Consider the following 26,065-nt stretch of genomic DNA (forward strand, 5'->3'; position numbering starts at 1 on the left):
GTCAATATTCTCCTGGCAGCAGTTGGAAATTCAGTCGCTATAGCAGCCACCACTGGCACAGTTCTTTAGCAGTTTAACAATGACAGACATCTTTTATCTACTCCCTTAATGGCCATGTTGGTTCTTTAGGTGCTGTTTTTGGGTACTGTTGGCGTCATCACCTCCCTGAGGGCTGCAGCAGCAGGTTTGTAACAGAGAAGTGTTCAGCTGGAGAAGTCTGGGCAGTAGAGGTGGATGAATAATGAGCTCAGCTCTGCTCTAGCCTAACTGCTGATGCTTGGGTGCTCTTGAATTACTCAAAAATGGTTTCAGTCGAGTTGCTCGGTGCCCAAAAGCTGTTTTTGTGGTTAGCCCCCAGGTGTGAATGTGTGCAGCTGTGTAATTGTGTTGCTAAACACAGAGCATGCATGCATAGCAAACCATCCAGGGAACGGATGTACAAAGATTTAAAAAAAAAAAAAAAAAAATTAAACCAAAAAATGAAAACAGGAGCTCACAGAGTGATGGGAGAGAGATGAGGGGAGGTAACCACTGCCACTCTTTGATCCCTGGAGAGAAACTCAGGGACTGGCAAGTGTTGCCATGGTTACAATATCCCATCGTTTTGTGAGGCACCCTGCCTGTAACAGTCCTTGGCATATTTTCCCAATGTGTGTGTGTGTGTGTGTGTGTGTGTGTGTGTGATTGTGTGTATGCACCCACCTGAGTGCATATATTATGAATGCAATTGATTGCTATCATCATTAGTACATACTTAGCTAAATAAACATTTTAAAATGCTAATTTGTATATACCAGAAGTATTGGAACAAGCACTATTAGTAGCAGTACTTGTACTTAATAGTATATTAGTAATGGAAATAATTGTAGAAGTGCTATAATAGTAGTACTTGTATGTTGACAGAACAGGCTGAAGTTGTAATTGTAGCAATAGCTGTAATAGTATAATAGCAGGACAAGCAGTAGAAGTAGTAGTAGTAGTAATAGTAGTAATAGTCATAGTAGTAGTTTAGTAGAGGAAGTAGTAGTAGTGGTAGATGAAGCAGCAAATACATTAGTAGCAGAAGTAGTCTAAGAAGTAGAAGACGTACATGAGTAGATGTAGCAACAATAGATATAGTAGTAGTAGAAGTAATCTTAGTAGAAGTAGTAGAAGTAAATAGAGGAAGTAGTTTAGTAGCTGTAGTATGGTCAGTAGGAAAATGAGTAGTTTAATAGATACTGTAGTAGTAGTAGAAGCAGTAATTTAGTAGATAGCAGATTTACTACTTGCAAGTAGATTGGTGGGTTTAGTAGTAGAAGTGATAGTAATAATAGTCATATTGAAAGTAGTAGAAGTAGGTTAGTAGTAGTAGTAGTGGTGGGAGTTGTACTACTATAAGTAGCAGTAGATGTAGCAGCTTAGTATACATTCAGTAGTAGTACTGTAGTAGCAGCTGCAGCAACAGTAGAAGCTACTGTGTAATCAGTAGAAGGAGAGGGGAAAGCAGCTGTTGTAGTATAGTATAGTATAGTATAGTATGGTATAGTGTAGTATAGTACAGTATGGTATAGTGTAGTATAGTATAGTATGGTATAGTGTAGTATAGTATAGTATGGTATAGTGTAGTATAGTTTAGTATGGTATAGTGTAGTATATAGTATCGTATAGTTGAGCAGACTAGAGGAGGTAGTAGAAGTAGAATAGTAGAGATTAAGACCTATGTTTATTCTCACTTAAACCCAGACTAATCTCAGCAACTTTCATCTGTAGCAGCAACAATCAGGTCTTTGCACTGGAGGGCTTTTATTGTGTAGCAGCTGCAGTGAGCACACTTACTGTACAAGGCTTGCACCTGCTTCTAGCAACTGTTGTCTGTTTCTTTCATTCTTCAGCTACGCATTTGTCTCCATGACGCATTGCAATAAGTTTTTTTTTTTTTTTTTTTTTAATCCCCAACTTTCAATAGTGCCATTAGCCAAAGGGGAGTGGAAATGTGTAGGACAGTGTATTTTTGTATGAGCGAGTAAGACACAGACAGAGGAACATAGATTGTAAAGGACATGTTGCCGGATCTCCTGTAAGTGGAGGAAAATGAAATATAGCTGCCTCCCCTCCTCTCCCAGAGGAGCACTGAGGGAGCCGGTTTGATGCATCATCCTGTTCCCCCCATCAACCCACTGTGAACTCAGGATAACAGCAAGTGTTTACTGTGCACTGCTGACAAATGTAGCAACACAGAAAACAGCCCAAAACACAAGAGGTGACGTCTTAATGAGCCATTTCGTCTCATATTGCAGTCTTTAAATAGAAGAGGCACAAACCTATCTTGAAAGTATTCCTTCAACATCAGAAACAGGGTTATGATGAAAGCATCCGTTCAAAATAAATAAATAAACACACCCCAAATGGTATTTTGCTATGTAGTTAGTTTGGTTTTATTTGTCCAGGTTTTGTGGTGCCTAACTCGGATTTCTGCCTCCACCCAGATACAATGGAGGTAAACTGAAAAATTAGATTAAAAAAAATTAAACAGTGAAACAGTGTCCCAGTTCCCGAACAAGCGGCCACCACAAACCATGTGATCGCTGTAGAGGCACAGGAGGTGAGGCGAGTGCTTATGGACCCCAGCAGATACCTGGAGGGGTGTGTGTCATCACCTTCAGCCTGTCCCTGTCTGTGTCAGACTGTCCCCACTCTGCCAGTAATTATCAACAGTCATCTCTGTGCCCAGCGGTGAAAATGACCACAGAATGGTGGCAGTGACGCCCAGTATTATGAAGTGCTTTGAAAGCCCCCCCCCAACCACCACCACCACCACCACTGCCCGTCATGTGCAATAACTGTTGAAGTGAAATGTTTCTCCGTACAAATTAAATACATTTTTTAATACCGTTTTAAAGCCTTTACAATGCACAGTTTGTTACTGCTACTTATCATCTATATATTTATTATATACACATATATGCTTCTTTGTGGCTGGTCCGACTATGGCCCAGCACCACCTCTGCAAATGTCAGTGACTGCCTGAATGATAAAGTTACACCATTGGTCGGCCCAGTGTGGGGCTGTTCCCGTTGGCTGTTGCTCTTTCAAAATGATTTGGCGCTCTCAGCTACACGCTCCACCTGTATATTTACATGTTAACCAGCTAACCAGTTTGTTTGTGTCTGTGTTTCTCTGCACACAGGTTGCCTGTTTGAGAACGAGCTGTGCTCACCATATGAGATCTGTGTCAACGGTAAGATATTTGACACAACACACACATTTTTAAAAGCTTTATTAGAATCTACCAATTACATCACGCATATTTGAATGTATTTACAGGTCTTTTGTATGTTCGTTGAACTTGTGGGGGAAAAAAACACTCGTTACAACCCAGATGGAACTAAATTTTGATAGCTTTCAGGTTATGATTTAAAAAAAATCTTTTAACATTGATATTTACAACCAGGTGTTAATAACAGATCAGTTCCTTAGAAAAAGCAGGTAAAATAACAGAACGTATCGCTCAGATTAAACCTTCTCTCATTTACAAGAACAACATCATTAGATATTGGCCTCTTTGTTACTCTCTTGGTAACATGACTCTTTAAGGCTACTTCCTAAAGACAGTTGATGTGTATTTTTAAAGCAATAATTGAAGGTCATTCATGTGTTCCATGCAAAATGTTCTGCTCCTAAATCTAGTTCCCTTCATGATCTGGGAGTGGTTGAATGTCTGAGCTGAATTCTGATTTTGTCGTTGTTTGTGAAGAATTGTCTTAACGAACATGTACGACCCCAGAAACCAAAACATACTCAGTCTCTAACGTATTAACGATGGCAGTTACAACAGGCGACGCGTTTGCTAAATTAACGTGAACAGTGATACGACCTTCTTTAGAATTAACCGCTGTGTTTTGTAATCACACACACTCATAACCACGTATACATATAAATAATAAACCCATGCTGTCTCTGCCTTACTGTTTCCTCTGCGTCTTCTCTCCCATCAAGAGGAAGGAAGGAGCCTCCTGCTGAGAATCAACCTAGAATTAAAAAAAAAAGCTCAAAGCATGAAATTGGTTCACAGAAAATCATTTGCATATGTTTTTTGAATCTTGGGAACATTTGTGAATCCACTGGGTCAGAAGGATGATAACCGGCTCATACGACATCTTTTCCTAAGCTGACCTTTTTATATTTTTCCTGTCTGCCGATCATCCGCTTTCATTGGTTCACTGGGAAGCTCACGGCTGTGCAGAGCAGGCTTCACTTATCAGCATCTCTGCAGAATACTATAATCCTCTGTATGATCTCATTAAGCATGTGAATGGTCTGTTAGGAGGTGCAGGTGGCCGCGCCGTCGGGCAGCTACACAGTCGAGCGAATGTGTTTCTGACCTGCTTCCTGATGTGTATTTATTTCAGGTAAGCATGTGTTTGTTCTGAATTCATTAGCTTGGTCCTATCCTGTCTGAACAGTGTCCTTTTGAAATGCGTCCCGTAATGTAATTCATTGTCTGGTGCGGTGGGAAAAAAAAAAAGATTATATCCGCAGTGAATTTTATTTTTAGCAGCGCTCAGACGGGCTCTCCGTCTGTGTTGTGACGGCCTCAGGTGACCTCGATTCACTTGATGAAAAAAATGTGTCAACTTCTTTTATGTGGATAGGTGGTCTGCTGGATTTAATATCTGTGACACTCATGTCCTCTTTGCTTCTAGAAATTTACATTTGTCATTTCCAAGGGTCTTAGAAAAGTTTTGAAACTCGAAACACACTGCAATCAGAGCTGTATCTACCATCAGTAGTTTTTATTTTTTAAGGTTGCTTCTGGTGTTATTGCAACACAATTATATGCAAGCCTTTGTGGAAACATTTAGACCTGCATGTGGGGCAGCGGTTTCCAACCAATGAAGCGAAGTGTTTATTCTGGACACCCATAGTATATGTTATAGAGCTAGAAGCAGTTATGCAAGGGATTTAAAAAAAAAAAAAGTCTAAACAACAAACAGTAAAGTATCCTGTAATTCCTAAGCAACAAATAAAGAAAAAAAACAGTTTCTCCTCAATTCTGTTAATCATCTAGAGACCCCTTCAAGAAGGCCTGCCCCTCAGGTCGGGCACTGCTTATCTAAGGGGTCAGATTGTCTAACATGATAGGAATAATAACAAAACATCGTTCTGCTACACACAAAAAAGGGAAAAAAAAGTAGCTTGTTTGTGAATACAAGTAAGTAAGTAAGTATCACTTAAAGTGTCATTTCATTTTGAGGGGCCATAAGGCAAAAGGTTGGGAACAGCCACTGCATGACAGGCAAAAGAGTTAAATGAATAATTACATGTAAAGAAAAAGAATTCACAGCGTATTTGGAGGCACGCTTTTCGAGCCTAATCCTGCCTATGAGCCTGACTACAATGAAAAGGCTGCAGGTAAAACCTTTGATAAAATAGTCTCCTGATTTTCATTTTGTAGTCAGGACAAACGTAAAAACGTTTTAGTACATTTTTACGTTTGTCAGGATGTTGTAACTTCTTTCAAAATGTTTGAGAAAAACAGAATCCTTGGTTCTGGTCATATTTTCTTGGCAGGGATCTTATATTGTCGTATTTACTGGTCAGTGTTCCTTTATACTTTGTACTATTTAAGAAAATAATTTGTCCCAGACATGTAGGAAAAACCCACACAATGATAAAAATGGAAGAAAACCAATGTACTAACCAACAAAAGAAAGAGCAGACATCTGTTTACATAAAGGGGAAAATGATAGAAAGAGAAAATTGAAAGTTGAAACAGAAAAGACTTTCATCTCTTCTTATGATGGTTCGGAAACTGTTGTCAGACAGCAGCGAAACAAAGGGAAGTAAATGTCATTCATCATCCGTGTATGTCATCGATTTTGCAGATTTCAGTTGTGCACACAGTTTTGTGTGATGTGTTTTTCTTTGCTTCATTGCCTTCTGGTAGTAAATACAACCTACTGCTTTACCTCCATTTCCTCATACGTCATGAGAAACCTGTCAGATATCAGTTAGATGGTGGTTGAGTAGTCGTGTCTCCACAGCTGATGTTTCAGCTGTGAAGGAGGACTCTGTCCAACCTGTGGGGGGTTATTTCCAGACACTACACTTGTCTAACTTGATTTTCCTCGACTGGTGAGTGTTTGAAATCAAGATGTTGCTGCTCTCACCCAGGTTTGAACTGAAATACTAATGGATGTGTTTTGGTGGAGCTACTCGTCGGGCTCAGCTGCACTTTCAGTCCAACTTTCAGAGCGCATGAAAAGCTCCCCCCTGGGCTGAGTCAGGTGAGATGAGGCTGCTCAGACAGCTGGATCTCTCAGTGGAAAAGCTACAGTGGCTGCACCTCCAGCCATTGTTCACACCCACTGTGTCTGACCTGCTTCAATAGCTGCTGTCACATTGCTCCTTGCAGACAATGCCAGTCTGTTGTGTTGGTGATTGGCAGCTCAGCCTCTATCAGGCAACACAGTAGCTCTGATTGCCTGAGCCGCCTATAATCTCCTGGCAGAGAGAAACAAGTGGTGTGGTTGGTGTTGTTTAGCTGAGGGGAGCGTGATGAATTAAAACATATTTCAATACCTGGAGGAAACAAGTTGTTTTAACATGTAACATTGTAACTAGTCTGGAGATGTTGAAGAAGTAAAGTAGTCTTTAACACTGAAACCCAGAGCCTATAGAGAAACTGCTGCTGCACTGCTCTCTCAGATCTGTTACCTTCAGGCTCTACTCAAGTCACAGCACAGATATTCACAAGCTAGTGACGGCAAAACATCATGGACTGTTTATGTAAAAAGCTTCAGCTGCAGAGACTCAATGTGCGTCTTGTTCTGCCTTGTTAAGAACCCAGTGCATCATATATCACTTGATAATCATCTATTACCGTATGTATTGAATATCACCTCAGTCTGTGAAAGAAAACATTTCGACCATATATATACATATACACACATATATATATATATATATATATATATGTGTGTGTATATATAGTATATTTATTTAACATAATCATAAAATAAAAAATAGGCAAAATGATATCACATTACCATGTATCAATATATTCAGTATATTGTACAGGTATATCCATTACTCTGTGCAGTTGGCCTGTATCCGTGTTTGTAAAGGGCTTTTGGCAAATGTTATTAAATGTGAACATAATGATCTTTGCCTGCAGAGAAATTTACCTTCAGCATTAAAAAACCACATAAAGTGAGGGTTGACGTAATAGTCCAGGATTCAGTGGCGAGCACCTAGCTATTTTCAGGCGTATCACCCCGACATGTCTGGGTACAGAAGGAGAGAGGTCGGACCAGCTGCGTCGCAACACACTGCTAGATCAGTGACTTGACATTTTCATCGTGACTTTCATCTCAGCAGACGGAGCGATGTCGCAGTCAGAGCTGGAGCATCAAATGTCTACAAGGGTCGGCTTGATTACTCTGCAAAACGTGCCCATGATGATATATTCACGTGGTAGTGAGTTTTCCAATGGTTCACAAGTGACTGATAAAGACAGAGTTTGTTACCTGTCTGTAGGAATTTATTGATACTATTGTGATTGTCCACAGATAAGTCCATTTAATTGAACTATGTATGGATTTAATAAGTTCAGATGGTCATTTTGTGCAGTGTAGAAACCTCTGATGACTGGCATTTTCAGCCCCAGTCTGCATCTGAATCTGGCCACAGACATTTGGATGGCTGCCTGTCAGTTACTGGCTACTTACTTACTTACTGATTCACTGAAAGGTTCCTATGTTTAGACATGTTTTAACTCAGGCTGCAACTCAGTTATTTTCATTACCGAATGGGGAATGCGTGTGGTCTGCGGATTATTTTCTCAATTAATTGCTTTTTTCTATTAAAAAATAATGACAAACACCCATTATGTCCCAAGAGAAGCATCAGATTTGATCCTCACATTTTGAGGAGCTATATTTTTGGAATTACATACCAAAACTAAAATGATTATTTTTGTCATCAAAATTTTCTGTTGATTGATTAATTGACTAATGATTTTTACTCTTTAATGTAACATTAACCATATACATAATGCATATTAACCACAACAATATGCAGTATACTTTACAGTATTGTCTTTCACTTTCATTTTCCCTAATGCAACATAATTATTAAGATATTAAGATATCTGAATATTTTTTCTTTTGTTTGAATGTTTGAGACATGATTGAACATGTTCATTTCTATATTGTAAGAACTTGTGTTATATTATAATAACATGATATAGCAGCTAAATGTGCAGATTAATCAGGGGAGTGCGGTGCCTTCATATGCACCACATTTGCAAACTGGGTCAAGTGGAAAGCTCTGATGTTACTGTCACTCGTGAGTCTGATATACCTCATTGTTTTCTTGCAAACTTTACTTTTAAAAGGTTTCACTTTTGAGGACGAGGGTGTTGTTTCAGTGAGTCAGGTCGGGAGCGGGGATAAAGGCTGACACTTATTTGTTTAACCCACATTTATTTTTAGGTGTGGTGCTGCTGCGTGATAAGATATCATAAGCACGAGTCAGTGATTAATGTATGTATTGTTTGAGTCAGCTATTTCTATATATGACAGCTGTTCTCTGTGTGATAAGTCATAATTCAATACAATGTAGGTTGTCACTATATTGCATCATGTAGGTGTTGTTACAGTGATTAAACCTGTCTTTTAGTTAGACTAACAACATTTATTGACAACATTTGTTATTATTTTACTCCTGTCCCAGCGGTTCAATCATATGGATTAATATTTTGTTAAATATGATGCAATAATGAAAAGTAATTTCCATAAATAATTAGATTTTATGACACAGATCTAAAAGCAGAGTTCAGATAATCTATAAGAAGTCATAAAATCATTTATAGTTGGATTCATATTGAGCTAGGAAACATGACAAATTTATCAGTATGTGTGTAGATGTATGTAGGAACAAAACATGAACAGCAGGTGAATCAAACTCCATCAAACTCCAACTGATCGATTAGCTCCTTTACCGCACAAACTCACTGTCAGTGCGACCTCTGTGTTGTCTTACGATCGTTCAGCCTTGTAATAGATTAATCAGTTCTACCCCCCCGATGACTTGATCTGTGCTGGGATGTGACGGATCATATTTGCTCTGTGATGTGAAGTTTGCTCAGCGGCCGTCCTGGATCAGGGAATGTGCTGAGGTTATCTGAGCTCTGCTAATATTTTCAGATGGAGAGACGAGCAGCGATGTGGAGAGCGGCCCCCAATCCATCCCAGTGTGCTCTCTGCCTTTGTTTGTGTTGACAATCTTTTGGAGTATGGTGAATTGGCTCTAATCACACTCTGTCGTACTGCTTACTGGAGATTTAACAGCACTAATCTCTGAAACATTGAAATTTTCCATCTTAGTTTGGTCATTTCTGTTGTTCAGTTAGATGACAGGAAAAGAATCAGAGCAGTACACTGTGACTGATGATAGTTAGCAAATATATGTAGATGAAGGTTTTTCCATTTCTCCATAAGAAATAGAAAACAATGGCGTATATTGTCTTAACAGTGGGCTAAGAATAGCTTGTTTTCTGTCTTAAAGGCACACTCTTTGTATTACCAACAACTTAAGTGTACTAAAACAATGGCATGGACACTCACTAGGATTCGCGAGATATATCCAGAGGGGCTGTGAGAAGAAGATTAACAGGATGCTAAAGTACAGTGGCCCAGACTGGTCAACACAACAACATGAATGCAAATTAAGCCACAACATGAAAACAAAAGCCACAACGTGAATGCCAAAGCAACAACACTAATTAAAAATCCATAACACAACTGTCTGGGCCACCATTCAAAAGCAGATACATTTTTCCTGATACACAAAATTAGGCCTTCTCCATGTGAAATACTGGAAACATTACATCTCTCCATGCTTCTAAAAATAATGCAGATAAATTGTGGAATGAAAGTTCTGTTTGTCTGAACTGGTCACAACCAGTAGACATGCAACTGGAGATGAAGTAGACATAGCTTTGTTTTAAGAGGTCACAAGGTAAAAAGGGTGGACACCACATCATAAAGATGTTTGTTTGTTTTTATATGACTGCTAAGTACACAGCTGTTAATGCTAATGTTAGCTATGTAGGAACAGCAAAACTTACAAATAGCTCCTTTAATTACAACGCTCCCTAAAAATAAATAAATGTAAACCCTCCACGCTGTGATCTTCACTTCAGTGATTCCAGTATATACCAACACACAGTATTAGATCAGCAATGTGAACAAAACAATGACAAAAATGTTCATGTTCTGTGTGGGAAGTTTATATATATGAAAATTGCATATATTTTTTTGTGTGATAAGGATTTCTGAACAGTTTCTGAATGTGTATTTAATAGCCCAGTTGCTACATGTCTTCCATCTCTTGCTCTGTCATGGAGCCACTGTTGTCCCCCAGGTGTTGATTGGGTCCCTTGGCTTTACTGCCAGAGCTGTAATGGAGCTCATCTTGAAGAAGCTTGCTCAGCATGGAAAAGCTAATTTCCATCAGAGAATATGGCCTCCAGTTACCCTTTAATTGGTATTAGTTAACTCAGCAAGAGTAGAGCTGCTTTTCTAGCGGCCTACTGTGTGCTGCAGATAAGTGTTATTATTCCTCTGCTATATCCAGAGTATATAAAACATAATGGCCTGCTGATTTTGACATTAAATCAAAAGAGCAGGGGGATGAAAAGCATTATAGAGGACTGTTTTAATAGTTAGATTAACTGTTTATCATCCACCCTGTTGTTATTCAAAACAAATTAAGTATTTTTGATCATAGATCCTTGAATTTTGACATAAACTTTTTGGACTGCCAGAGTGCTTTAAAGGAGGAGGAGGAGGAGGACACCTTATTTTTAAGATTTCAGTTCTATTCTCTAACTTGGTGAGAATATTCCATTCATATCAATACATGAAATGCATGGTCATATATGTGTGGTCTCTGAAATTTGTGCATTGTGCTAGTATCCTTTAAGACAAACATCGGGTTCAGTATAGTGTCCTCTGTACTGGGAGTCGACAGTTTAAGTGCTGAAAAGTGCAGTTAGTGTTAGCTTACTGACGGCCGTCAGTTCACACTAAAACAACTTTTACCACCTCAAACTTCATCCCCATTAACTGATACTTACTGGCTTTGATGGCATGTTGCCACGCTGCTTTATGTAGCAGCAAAAGCTAAAGTTAGCATGCCTAAAATTTGCATTTTTAATGTTGTATTTCAGTGCTGTATAATCTGACAAACTACTAGCAACATGGTGCACAGTGGCCGTCCTGCTAGATGTTTTTAAAGTAGCAATGCTGTTGTGTTTATGTGTGTGTTTATTATTAAGAAAAACAAAAAAAAACATTAGCTCATGTGGCTAAATAGCTACACTGTCAGTTGTTTATCTTTCCAGCACAGAGGCCAATCACTGCTGTTAAATGTTGAGAAGGGAGGCTATCTCCACCTTTAAAATGCTGCATCAGTATTCATCCGATTTGGAAGTACAGAACACACCATGGGTAGCTGACATCACCTGGAAAATTATTGTTTATAACAAAAATAAAGTGGTGGTTTGACAGGCTGCATTAACTCCCAGCAGTGGAAAAGGCATCAGGTAATCACCAGCAACACTTGCGACATTAAAATACTGATGTCACCTTTAAGATAATTAATTCTAAATCATAAAAGATATTAAATTTGTTAAAAATGTGTGTTGACTGTCAGAACAACACATCCAGGAAAAAGGCTTTGGCTCTCCTGAACGCAGCCCAGGTGTTCCTTACAAACCAAGATGGGGGATTCACATGCCGATCCCTGACAACACACACAGTGACAAAGGAGGGTGCTCTGTCTCAGCCGCCCACCGTCCTTCCTGTTTATTAGCTGTGAGGGACAAAAAAGCACTCGATGGAAATCACCATGGCAACAAGCGTGAGAGGAGCACAGCTAAACTGGCCCATTACCCAACTGTGCCCTGTTGCATGTTGTCTCCTGAACATGCGCTGCAGCATTGGACATGTCACAACAGCCCATGGCAAGGGCAGCCTGGGCTGAAAATATTTTAAGAGAGTCTAAATTTATTGATCGATTGGCGTATTGGACATTTGAATCATTTCTTCCGTTACTAGTCTCGGCTGCTGCTTGTTGAGAGTTCATGACAGCTTTTGAAATTCCTGTTTTAAGCTTTCAGGGCAGGGATTAGCCCAAAGCTAAAGAGGCTTTTGATTGTATCTCTCCATTGTATTTTGTTGTAATTAGGCTTGAGTTTTCTGGTGAACAAGAGGTGATGCATTTTTCGTCCACAGTTTGTAGTATAAGTTGAAGAGGTTAGTAAGCATGAGCTTTTAAAAGACGAGTGAAGCAACTGTGTGGGAAAACGACATTGTCTTGATTATGTGTGTTTGAGGTTTGAGACTTGCCCTTTATGCATTCAGTGTCACTAGCTCTCAGTGTAATTACAGGATAAGGCTGGTGGTTGTCTTTGTTAATGACAACCAAACCCATGAAAGGTGAACAATGTCATCAATGAATTGATTATATATGTTACTCCTCTGTGCTCACTCACACACAACGTCCTGTTGTCATGCAAGAGCACCATATGTGTATTAATCCATGGCTAAAAATAGTCCTTAATGAATTAACTTTTTCCTCCTGTTTATCTTTGCAAACAAAATAAATAAATAAATACAATAGCCAGCTCTTTTGGGAAATTATGAACCTTTTCTTTTTGAAAATGACACAATTTTGATCTAATTTTAAGAATATAGCTTGGGGCTGAGTGCTGCAGACAGACAGAGGAAGTCAATTGTTGAAAATAAGTAAAATACAGAATAATGTCAGCCTCTTCCATTAAATTTCTCTTTTTACCCTGGTTAAAAATGAACAATTCTACGCTCAGTGACATAACACAGCTGCTTCACTGAGAAAGCTATAATCACCCCTCTTTGCTGGAGGGGGTTTATATTGTGCTGAGTTTGAATTAACTCACACAATAGTTGCCTGCTACTGTATTGTTGTTATTCAGAATCACTGAGTCGCTGAAATGATTGTATTTAGGGAGAGTTTTTTCTTTCCCTTTCCTCATGGTTATGTAGTATTTAGCATTTTGGCATATTTAAATGTGAGCAAACACCTTTAGATATAGAATAAATGAATTTCTAGGTTTGACAGATGTAACGGTAAAGTCATTTTTCAGTTTCTTCCTTCATTTCAAAACAAAATTAATTGTTCAATAAAGTGTTGAAGGTCCCATATACACTGTTGCCCATAAAGTTGGAAGAATTTTGTTTTCAGACACAATCCTCTGTTTATTCCTATTTAAATGCATCAGTAATCACTTTTGACCAGGTGCAATGATTACATTATGTGTCCCAATTACCCATGTGGAATGAATTCATGCATAACATTTGTTTGGTGCTAAAAAAATATTAAAAAAAATATTTTATTCCAACTTTATGAGCAACAGTGTAGTATAAAGGTAGATGTCCATGTGTTGTTTGAGTATAAAGCAGGTCTAGGTTTTATATTAATACTGTGAAAGTATCAAAGCCTCAGTCCACAGAGAAATGCACACAACCTGTATTCAGAAACTGAGCCTTAGAACCAGCCATCAGGACTTCTGTAACTTTGTGATGTCACAACAAAGCAGTCACCGCCCTCAGCCACATCACAAGCCCCGCCCACCTGGACCCACCATCCAACCTTGCAGGATTTGGTTTCTCTGAGTGTTTACCTGAAATCTGCTATATTTTTATTGGATCACTCAGAAAACAGTCAGCCAATCAGAAGGGAGGAGGCTCTGAGCCTCTCTTCTGATTGGCTCACCGACTTGTTGTTACTAGAGCTCCAGAGAGAAGCCTGAGAGAGATGTAAAACTACACTGAGATGGTTTTTGGTTCTTAAAACTACAAATATATCTTCTTATCTATCAACACTTCAAATAAAACACAGGAAAAGTATAAAATATGGTACTTTTAAATATAAAAGTAGAGTTATGGTGAGTTTTATTAGGCATAAAACTTTACCATCAGCATACAAGACTTATCTTTAGTAACTGAGAAATTTCTGAATAAGGTAATATCACAGGATAACTGTGAAAACTAAATTGAAAACTGGTGCCGAAGTCAGTTTCTTATGCTCTTGCTCTCAGGAAGCAAATCACTAATAGGAACTTTGGACAGTGAACACTGAACACTCCAGTGGAGTTTGGAGACTGAGTGTATTTGTTTAATGATCTCGCACAGCCTCCACCGTCATTGGCATATTTGCTGAACGCCTGTCTGATTACACTAATTGGCTGGTGTGGATAGTGCTATTGATCAAAAGTGTGTGGTTTGACAGTCGTCTGAGGGAAGTTCCTGTAACTTTTCTCCCAAGGCATTGTAATGGAACCGCATTCTTGTTGAGAAAGAACAACTGAACAAAAGCAAAAATATGTTTTGGTTTGACCTTTTTTCATTTTGAGTCATGAGGCAGACAGATACCACTTATACTGTAGATCAGACTGAGATTAAAATAACAAACAAAAACAAAACTACAGCTCAGTTCATGATATGGCCGTTTATAAGACAGCGGTGTAGCGGCAGATCAGCAGAATATGGAGCCAAGAATGGTTAATCAAACTATAAACATCTTCATATTTACAGAGGTCTTCCTTAATAAAAGGGGAACTGTCCCATCTCATAAAACTAACTTAATGAACGTGCAGGCGCTGATAGGTTATTGATTAATACCAATGACTCAGTGATTATTTGGCCTGATGCTTTCTCATTGCCGATAAATCGTCAAACTGCGCCGATGTGTTGTATTTTCACTGCATTAAGAAAAAAAAATCCACACAGAGCGAGCCCTGTATGCATACGCAGCAGCCAATGTAGCTTATCAAATGCAACATGTTATTTTAACATTATTTAACAAGTGCTAGCATTGCAAATGATAAGAGACAGAGCAGAGTGGTGGCATGTATGAAGGAAACCCTTTACTTTCTAGCCAGTGAAAGCAGCCCAGGCCCTGCCAGGCGATGCCAGAAGCCATTGATCTTGTCGAGTGCGGTCTCTGAGCGATGGACTTGTGGCGGTGGTCCCTAAAGGCAACAGATCCATTAAGATGTCTTAATCCAGTTCATTAGGCAGGACTCAGTTTGCTGCTTTTAGTCAGCAGGGCCCAACAATACAGTCCAGACATGTACAACAACACTGTTTGTCAACGCACCCATGAGAACATTGACGTACTTCTGTATACTTGTGTTCCCATCATGCAGTTGTCCTAAATGACTAACTATAAATATAACTATGTAACTATAGCTCTGACTAATTGGGAAATGTACTTTTGACAGTCCTGAGCATTACCCATTGATCAGTCATCCAAAGATAGTATATCAAATGAAAGTAAGGAGGTGAAAAGCTTTATTGAAGCTGCAGCTACCAAGAGCAACATCTGGTCAGCATTGCCGGTCCATCTCTTCCATCTTAATACAGCCTGTGCTTCTGAGAATGGCCCTGTGAATCCTCATTTTGCTCTAATCTGGACCATAAATCACAGGCAGACATGTCTGGCTCTGAATTGTAGCCCTGTGGTAGTGAACTGTGATAAACTGCAGAGATTTATAAGCATGCAAGTATAATTATGAGGGATAATTCATGATGTTGCTTCTGGGACACGGTGGGAGATGGTGTTATATGAGATCAGAGCTGAAGAAAAAGAAAGGCCTGTGGTGCAGTTGTTTATTCAGGATCTTGCTTTGTGTTCAATGCACTTTGTTGCAGTTATAATTTGGGTTTCTTAGAGTTTCTAAGATGCTACAAGTTTTGTTTAAGCATCAGTTTGTTGTCACTGTTAATATTTTACTTCTAGACACCAGGTCGAATTTGGGGGGAAATATGTTTGACGGTGTAAACAGGAAGAGACTGATGTTCTGCCAGAGCAAATTGAGCTAAAAGCTTTAGTTTCTGGTGGTGTCTGTGATATTACTTGGTTCCTGTGGTGACAGTGGAAGGTGGTTGTGTTTTATGAGTTGTCCTTTGTCTCCTATTATAGAAAATCTACATTTCAGCAGGGGGTACAATGCATATGCCGAGAGGGAAATAGGGATGAACCAATCCGATCTGGCATATTTGTAACATGGCTGTTACTCACATAATTAAGTAGATCATGAAGGGTTCAGATGTGGCTGATCCACAATTAAATACAGTTTCTCCATTAGGGGGCATTATAAAAAAACGATGATGATGATGATGATAAATCTTTTTTAATGAGCTAATAAATGCACACAGAAAAAGTGATGTTAGCTTTTGTGACTCAAATGAAAGCAACACTGAGATGCTAAAAACTGCAGTTCCTTGAATGGTCACTTGAGGCTGGCTCCAAAGGTGAGTTAATCCCCAGAGACTCCCATGTTTAAAGGCCCAACTGTACACCACTCTTCAGAAACCTATGGGTGATGTCACAGAGGCTTCGTCCATCTTCATACGGTCTATGATGATCACCCTCTAGTGTCAGTCACTTTTCAAACCACCATCGAGTGGCCATTTGAGGAATTGCAGATAGAATTCAGTAGAACTTTGACTTCAAAATTCAGCCATAGCTTCTTCTTTTTTTCTCTTGGTTTTACTGTGGAGTAAATCAGACCAGGAGGTGGCAGTGATTCAGTTTCTTGTTCAGGGTCATTTCAGCACAGTAGAACTTGAACGTAGTCCTGCTGAGGAACTGCCTAATCTGTAAAATCTAGGCCACTCTGTCACCCAGTGTCAAAATAATTGAATTTTAATCTTGGCCATGGTACTGCAGCTCTAGATGGGTTTAATTAAGAGGGATAATTCAGATGACATCCCTGGAAGGTACAGGGATGGAAGTGTATTATGTGCAGTGAAGGGAGAGCCTTGTAATGATTAATTTTCTCTGTCTGTACTCAGATGTTAGGGTTGAGAAGACAAGAAAAGATCTTTGTCTCCCTTTTTTCCCACCTGGAAAGATTTTCATGAAAACTTTCAAATTTACAAAATGACGTAAACAGTGACATAATAGTTTCCAGTACAACTGCTGCCTATTAACAGTGCAGGGGTAACATGCGCACCATTTATCTCTATTTTACAGCAACAAAAAATAGCTTCAAGCCAACAAATATCTGTAATATTTAGGAAGTTTATGTAACTGAGGTAAGTAGTTAGTAATAGTTCTTCTTCCTCACTCATCTGACTCTTCCTCGCACACCCACATTTCATCTCACTCCTCCGTCTCATTTGTAAACACTAGAATAGGCACTGGGTGAGACAGTGGGGAGTAATTACAGCAGTGCCGTCCGGCCGCTCGTCATCCTCAGCTGCCCGTTAAATGGAGCTCGCAGTTTGATTGAGGCGACATCACTGACACGGAGGCTATTTATAGACCAGAGGCCTGAATTACCATGTAGGAGTGCTGTTATGCAACACACACACACACACACACACGCATTCATACATGCAGATATGCAGTGAGAGGCATGCGGACAGAACAGCAAACATTAACTTAGAAAACATATATAGAAGTGTAAATGCGTCCACACATTCTTTTTTCTAAGTTTTGCATCTTTTACCATGAATTCTGAATATTACATCAACAACAACAACAATAATAATAATAATAATAATAATAATAATAATAATAATAATAATATATTGCTTGTAGTTGTAATTTGGAGCATAAACACCTCAGTATTAATGCAGTTCAGTGGTGGATAGGGTTGTCAAAAAATCAACACTCAAATACTAATGGATACAATTTTTTGTATCGGATTAGATACTTATTTGCAACAGTATTTGCGCTGTCCTCGCCTCCTCCGGTTGACGCAACTTCATATAGCACCACTGCATACAGGTAGCCACACAGCCCCTCCCCTCACTAGCAGCTGAACAAATGAACGCTGGTTGACGTTCACAACACTGAGCTGGTGTTGCTAGCAAAAAACTAAATTGTCAAGTGAAGACAAGAAGGACCTTCCCAACCTGTCTCAGTTGAAATTGAAAAAAGCAAAAGTGCTGTTTGGAATTATTTTGCGTCATTATTTTACCTGGCTGGCGGCACACGTTAACATTAGCTGTTTAACTATTAGCAATTAGCCGTCTGTTAAGTTATCATTAAGCTAGCTGGTAGCGGCTAGCGGCTATGGCTAATAATAAAACGACTAACATTAATGTCGGAGATAGGCAGAAACGTTAGCAGTCCTACCTGTCTGTAACATTAATAGACAGTGTTAATTCAACAGGGTAACACAATTATTTGTTTCTGAAAAGTGTTATATATTAGTGTTATATATAGTCCCAGATTGAAGCTGAGAAAAGTCGACCAGCAACTAGACAGAACCAGCGGCAGCCTACCCTACCAACTCCATTTGATCAGCAACGAAAATATGGTGCCAAGGCACCAGAAGCACAGAAAACAGGTCTGTAGCTGAATACATTTGCAGGTCATTATTATTTATTATTATTTGATGTTTGATGTTATTGTTTGTATTGTTCCAGGTTTTATTTAAATAAGTGTTAGGGTCACTTTTTCTCCCTGTAGTATTGAAAATGTTATCGACTATCGAGTATTTTCCTGAGTATCGGTATCGAGTTTGAAATTCTAGTATCGTGGCAACCCTAGAAGCTAACTAAATATGTTTAGACTTAACCAGTACACAAAGTATTTAAAAGTAATTTTTTTTCCTCAAGCTGCAAAATTAAAATTCTGCTCACACATGAATGCACCAGTAATAATAAGGCATATATGTTCCTTAGGAACAAAGCATGCCAAGCATTTTGTATGCTTTTCTGATGTTGTGTGCTTTTACTATTTTTTATCTAATCTTTCATCTTAATCTATATTGTTCTTAATATTTCTTAATGAGTAACAGTGAGATGGTGCAGGTTTATCCTCCTAAGACCCGAACTCTATTCTTTGCTATTTAGGCTGATTGGGACCTGAGAAAAATGATGTCCACACATGAGGACATTAGTTTTAAATTTCGATTACTGAGTGGCAGTATAATATCCTCATATGTGGTCACCAGGCCCTTGTTGAGAAAAAGTTAGTATTGTGGTCTAGAGAACCCAAAATGTGAGGTCCACATATGTGGACGCCAGGTCCTAGGAGGTTAAATAAGTATTTGCTTTTGTCCCAAAGATTCATGTTCATGTTCATTATTACCAAGATAAAAATACTGATTTAAGTGAAGTTCTTGAATGAGGACAAGTCGATGGTAAATTTCCATTTTCCAAAAATCCAGTCAAACTCACTTTGATGAATCATGTTACAGATTAGAACATATTTCTGTCTAAATAAAATGGGATTACACACATTGTTAACACAGTGACATGTGAAGAGAAAGCTGAGTTATCACGTTGTTGTTGTTGTTTTCTCAGCTTTGCCTCATTCACTGGGAGGATGTTTATGATATTTATCAGACAAACCAAAAATAAATTTGTAGCTCTGTCAAGTTTTGCAACACGTTTTCAGAACCTTGTCATGTTCTCTCAGCCTTAATACATCAAAGTGTTCAAGTTTCCGTCTCTCCACTGCTACAGTAGATCAATAAAAGCTGCCACTACTACTAAAACAACTCCAGGTATTGATCGACCTGTCTGAGAGCTGGAGGCAGATGTAAAGAAGTGAGTTCTGTTTTTAGGTGGGTGTTCTCTTCAGAGTAAAAGCCTGTGAACGAGGCTGAGGATATTTGGTCGCCCAAAGGTTTTTACTGTAGTAACTCTATCTATAGGAGACACATTTGAGCTGAACAAAGTCAGTTAACTTTATTTTTTTTAAACATAGATTTGTGAAACCAGATACATTTTCTTAATGTGTCAATTTGATTATATTTGTTAGTTGTTGGTTTTTCTATTTAAAAAATAGCAGATAAATGAACCATGTGTTTGATAACCAACTGTTGCCTCTATCAACATCATTGTGGGAGTTACAGATGACTTCTGCAGATCCTCATGGCAGCTGCTTTAGATCCTGTCACCTGGAAAATTACTTTTGTAGAACAAATCTCAGCTAAGGGAGCAAATAAACTTTATTCACTTTGTCTTCGTTTTTGAACAGTAGTAACAAAGAGTAGTCAAGAAAAAGCTGGTAAAAAAAGTCAGTGAGCTTTAATCTGCTGCTATCAGTTTTATGTTCAGGGCAGCTGGGAAAAGAGTGATTCTTGGATTTTAGTATAAATATTAGACTTTTAGCAGAGAAAGAGTTTTGCATCTCTATTATTTTTGACTGATGAGCATGCATGACTGCTCCTGTGCTGCGCATGTCGACGCAAACACGTGCTGCTACTGCAAAAAAATAAAACCCCTCAAAGGGACACATCTGCAGCTGATTCAAACTTTTGTTTATTGTCACTTACTCTTTATGACTTCAGCAGGTGCTGGTGACCACAGCTTGAAAATATCTCTGTTTATATCTGTGCTTTGAGTCATCTTTCTAGACATTTTCTCCACCCACTAATTCATTTTCAGAGACAGCCTCCCACTGGCCTTTTCCAGCAGCTCACATCAACATGACACGCTGTGTCTCTTTAGAAGAAAGTATGACTGAGTGAAAAGTGACACTCCATAATGGGCTCCATGTTTAATCATAAAATGACAAGTCTGAAGAGAAGACTTGGATCTGATTTTGAGTGATTTTGAAATGTGTACAGTTAATACCCACACTGTTGATGCTTTGACTTTGTTACAGAAAGTTAAACAATAAATCCTAAAGCTCCTACAGATACATTAACTTTTCATAATTATTGTGTATTGAAATAAACTTAAAAATTGCAGATTTTTCATGGCCAATTTTTGTCTGTTCTATCACAGCAGCCAGTTGATATGTAGCTTGTATTTCTGGGTATTGTTTGTTTCATGTTCCCTTCTCCACTGAAATACTTTATGTTCCTACAGTTAATCTGCATCAGTGATTTATGTTCAGTTTTTGATTTGAATGCTGTTGGCCTGGGTTTGAAGATTATGCTGTGCTTTAAGGTCCAATTTCCAACATTACTGGAAGCTAGCTACAATGCTAAACTTGCCTTGCATTGCCTAGCAACGTGAGCTTGCTATCTAGTTGGCATGCGAACTTGCCAAATAAAAACAAAGCATATTTAAAAACCAACCAAATCACCCTATAAGGCTTTTGCACGAAATAAGAACCTGCTTTTAGCTAAAATGGGCTAAAATGATAGCTTCCTCCATTTAAGAACGTGTGTGAGTGACCACCCTCTCAGATCAACAGGGTAAACATAATTTGATGTTGGCTGATCAGAGTTCACCAAAGTTCAACTTGACGATGTAAAAGCTTTGTGCTAACAAATCCTCTCATTGGACCAATTCTATTCAAATGAATTTAATTCAGTGCAAATGTTTTTTCATAGAAATGCTGGTGTGACAGTGTAGAGCAATACTGTGTCATTTTACCCTGACTTCCTGCTTTTTCTATCCTTCACCTGGTGGTTTCATTTGTTTGCGCTGACTCTTTTTTAACATGTCAGCTGTATGATTTGCTCTTAGCTACTTAGCTACCACACTCTACCACAGACTAACTTTATTCCTGGTTGTATGAACATTATAATGAAGTTAAACGAGTCAGTCGTGAAAACCTCAACATCAAAGATTGATCTTTTTAAAGAATCTGTTCCTCTCAGTGAATTAAGTGTGAAATACAGAATATAAAAGCGAGTGATATTCTCCACTTAAAATGTCTGCTCGTGCGTTCACAGATGGTATGTTTGGGAAGTGTCACTCTGTTCCGGTGAAGGAGGTTTACACCTACGATGTCTCCCCGTCTGTAGTGCAACGCTTCAGGATGCTGCTGGAGAAGCTGTCCAACAGAGGTAAACACACACACACACACCAGAGGAGACCTTCAATCCGAGTTGAAAAACACCATGTTAGCAGATTTAGTGGAGGAGCTGAAGAAGACTGGACACCAAGCTTCTCCTGCTGATCACTGCTATGCTGGACCTGAAGATCTGATCATCTTATTCCAAATTGATTCCCTCCATCCTGTCAGACACATATCTGAATTCAAAATAAAGTTGTAACCCTACCCCTGACCCCTAACCCTAATGCTAAGGCTGAAGTAGGGGGAATCAAGACTTAATGTGAAATGTTGTTTGAATTTTTATTTATTTTATATTTTCCTAACCTGTGTGAACCCATGACTAGGTGCTGCTAGTCACTTTTCCTGCTGTAAGTTGAGTTGCTGTTATTGTACTGTACCACTAGAGGGAGGCAAAGCCCTGTGTATCAGCCCATTGGACGGCTGTGAGCATTTCATCCACTTTCATCATGCAGCTTTGCTTTAAACAACAGGACCTCAGCTACAGAGGGGAAAAAAAGTAGCATGTTGCTCTCTAGAGCTTTGTCTAACATGCTGCAACCGCTCAAGTGAATATGATGTCAAAAAAAAGCACAACACTTGTTTCTCTTTCTAGCCTTTTTTTCCACCATCTTTCTTTTGACCCTGATTTGGTGCTCTGCCTCCCTCCCGGCTGCAAAAAAAAAAAAAGGAGAAAAAAAACCCCTGCTCCTCTGGTTTAATTTGCCGAATCGGCACTCGGTGGGAGAGCTGGAGAAATATTCTGATTTCACAGAGGCGACAAGTTTGGAGGCATTTGTCAGAGGCTCTGAAGTGAAATGAATTATGCAAATTAGATCTTTGGCCCTGGCTGTCTGCAGAAGCCGTTAGGGAGGACAAAACTCTAAAGACACTGAAGCATCTGCATTTGAGGGCCTGCCAGCGCACTGAAAAGATAACACAGTTTGATCTCTCCTTTTCTTTTCCCATTATAAACAGTACATGTGGACAGGGGGGCCGCTCTTTCACTTTCTTGCTGAAATTTTGATGAGGAGATCAGTACTACTCTCATCTGTGCAGCTACAATGAGGCAAGGTGTTTCCCCCTGTTTCCACCCTTTTTGCTAAGCTAAACTAACTGTCTCTTGGCTCCGGCTTCATAACAATAGATACTGTATGAGATTTGTATTGATCTTCTCATCTAATTTGCAGGAAAGCAAATAAGCATAGTTCCCAAAATGTTGAAATATTTCTTTAAAGTTCCATATAGTCTAAAGGCAGATGTCCATGTGTTGTTTGATTATAAAGCAGGTCTAGGTTCTATATTATCACTGTGAAAGTATCAAAGCCTCAGTCCACAGAGAAATGTCACAACAAAGCAGTTCCCACTCTCAGGCATTCCCCCGAGCCCCACCCACCTGGACCCACCATCCAACCTTGCAGAATTTGTTTTCTCTGAGTGATTACCTTAAATCTGCTATATTTTTATTGGATCACTCAGAAAACGGTCAGCCAATCAGAAGAGAGGCTCAGAGCCTCCTCTCTTCTGATATCTTCTGACTTGTTGTTACTAGAGCTCCAGAGAGAAGCCTGAGAGAGATGTAAAACTACAATTAGATGGTTTTTGGTTATTAAACCCACAAATATATCTTCTTATGGATCAACACTCCAAATAAAACACAGGGAAAGTGTAAAATATGGAGCTTTAAGTATAAAGTAAGGTTAAGTTCAAACAGTTCTTGTTTATAACAGCTTGCGTCTTGTTAGCCATTATAAAAACATGGTAACCAACAGAGACAAGAAACACAACCAGCAAGGTGATCAGACAGTTTACATGGATCTTTTAAACAGCTGTATACATACAGTATGTGGAGGTGATAGTGAATGTGAATGGAAATCTGTGTACACACGAATGAAACAAAGGCTGCAAACTAGTTCTACCTCACTCCAATGACATGCTTTTCAACCATCCTTGTTGTGGTTAACTTGCGTCGTCAGTACTCTGCATCTCTCCTGCTGGGACTCTGCTTCTCTGGCAGCTATGCTATCACAAGTCTCTGTTCCCCTGGGGCAGAAGTTATTATCGTCACTCCCCACTCCCCGCTGCTCTGAGATTGGTGTTTCCTTGTGGGGAGTGACGAGGTTAGAGCCTAGACACGGTGCATGAATGCTGCACATATTTTACATCCACCTTAGGACTGTGACTGGTTATTTTCATTATGGATTCATTTTTTGATTATTCTTTCAATTAATCACTAAATATTTATTATTTATTATTTATTTATTTTTTTGTCCAACCATCTGTCCAAAATAAAATGAGGGAAAAGAGAAAAGAAGGAATTTATGCTTTATGAATAACAATTAGTTGATTATCAAAATAGTTGCTGTTGATCAGGTAATTGATTATTTAACTTGTTGTTTCAGCCCTAATTCATATGATGGCTGACTAAACTAAGTAAGTGAAGGTGTGGCTCTTGCCCTATCAGACCTGTTTTTAGTCATGTCACCATTTTTATAGCAATAACCTCTCTTGCTCTAATGGTTTACACTTTTCAGACAGCTTTTTTTGCGATTGTGTTCACCCTCCTCCATCTGCTGCTGCACACAGAAGCACACACTCCAACACACGCTCACACACACACTGGATCTCCCTGCCACTCCAACAGCACAGTAAAGGACCTGCAGATATGAAACCATTTGAAAAGCGCCCTCGCCAAGGTCAGAGCTGCTATTAGCCCTCAGCAACAACGGTCCTCTTCAGTCAGTACACACCATCGAAAACCCACTTGACCTCTCTGTATGACCTTTGAGGGACTGTTGTATTTTAATATAATTTAACGTCTGCGTGGCTCCTCTATGCCGTTGAATGATTTAGTACAGCTGTTTCTCAGAGGGTCAGCTCACCAAAGACCGTGCAGCTAGTCTTGGTTTTATTTGTCCAGGTTTTGAGATTTTCTGTCCTTCACTGTAATGTTCCATTGGCATTGAAAAGTTTGTTTCTTACTAGAAATACTATCCAGGTTTCTAATCCACAGACCTCACTGAATACTGTGAAAAGTGTGAGGTCTGGGGATTATCCAGAGCAAACAAAAAAACCACATCCTCATGGTTGTTTGCCTCCGCCACTCAGACTAGTTTCAGGTTACATCCCCGTTTATTCAGTCATATAAAATATTAACTATTCCTGTGAAATTTTGTCATAATTACTGTGTGAAATATTGAGTAACGGCTAAAAAGTGTTTATTGAGGTGACCATGGCCTTGACCTTTGACCTTTGATCTTAGACTATAGCTACCAAATTCTAGTCGGTTCATCCTTGAGTCCAAGTGAATGTTTGTGCCAAAGTTCTGTCAAGGCGTTACTGAGATATAGTGTCCACGAGAATGGGAGGGACGTACAGATGGACGTATGGATGGTTGGACGGGCGAAGGGACACCCCAAAAAACAATATAAAAAACAAAAAACTAAATTAAAGCCACCTTTTTACCACTATTTACAAGCTTTTTCTAGATGGGACATCTGTCCTTTGACAACAGGTGGATGTATGTGGCAGGATATTTTAAACTGCTGTCTCTCCAAGATGAAGTCGGATGCGATCAATTCAACCCTTTCCCAGCCGTGTTCATTCGGTCTCTTCTACAGGATCAGACTTAAATTGTCTGACTAATGATGGAAAGTAAAAACGGAGAACCAGAGATATCTTGACTGCATCTCAACTCGATCCACTCTGCCTATTTTTTTTTCACATATGAGGATGTACGCCCCAACACTTGTAAACAGACTTCGATGGGTGAAATCAGTTGAGTTTCCCTTTAAGGTTTGTGAATTAGTAGTCTTTGCCTTACAGCTATTCCCAGAATCAAGACAGAACCTTCAACCCTTAGTTTATTGTGTTTTGGAAATCCAATCTGTGTGTGTGTGTGTGTGTGTGTGTGTGTGTGTGTGTGTGTGTGTGTGTGTGTGTGTGTGTGTGTGGCAGTTTATGGATAAATACACTCACAATTAAGAATTAGGTACAACAAAAAATGTAACCACCATATCACAATATTGTGTTTAACAGTGCTACTGTGTGCTGGAAGATGGGAAGACATTTGGTATCTTTGACCAATCAGGTTGAGGTACAGTAGTCTGAGCTCTCTTTTAAGCAAACTTAAAAAGCACTAAAAGACAAGAAGAAGACAAACAAGCCATAATCAGTCACCCCCACTGTGCAACACTAGAGGTTGGCTTCAGCTACTCTTACAAAACGTATTCATACTGCTTCTTTTTTCACATTTTGATATGTTGCAGCCATACGCCAA

General features: G+C 39.1%; 1 protein-coding gene across 1 annotated transcript in view; it reads left to right on the forward strand.

The window, feature by feature from the left end:
* The window catches only part of LOC130179228 (receptor-type tyrosine-protein phosphatase N2-like), a 231,040-nt gene that overhangs the window by 12,495 nt on the left and 192,480 nt on the right, over positions 1 to 26,065 (forward strand). Inside the window, exons 2-3 of the mRNA XM_056392074.1 lie at positions 3,170 to 3,220; positions 21,686 to 21,799. Coding sequence (XP_056248049.1) covers positions 3,170 to 3,220; positions 21,686 to 21,799 — 165 coding nt within the window. The remainder of the gene's footprint in view (positions 1 to 3,169; positions 3,221 to 21,685; positions 21,800 to 26,065) is intronic.

Source organism: Seriola aureovittata, chromosome 12, assembly GCF_021018895.1.
Source record: "Seriola aureovittata isolate HTS-2021-v1 ecotype China chromosome 12, ASM2101889v1, whole genome shotgun sequence".
Lineage (NCBI taxonomy): Eukaryota > Metazoa > Chordata > Actinopteri > Carangiformes > Carangidae > Seriola > Seriola aureovittata.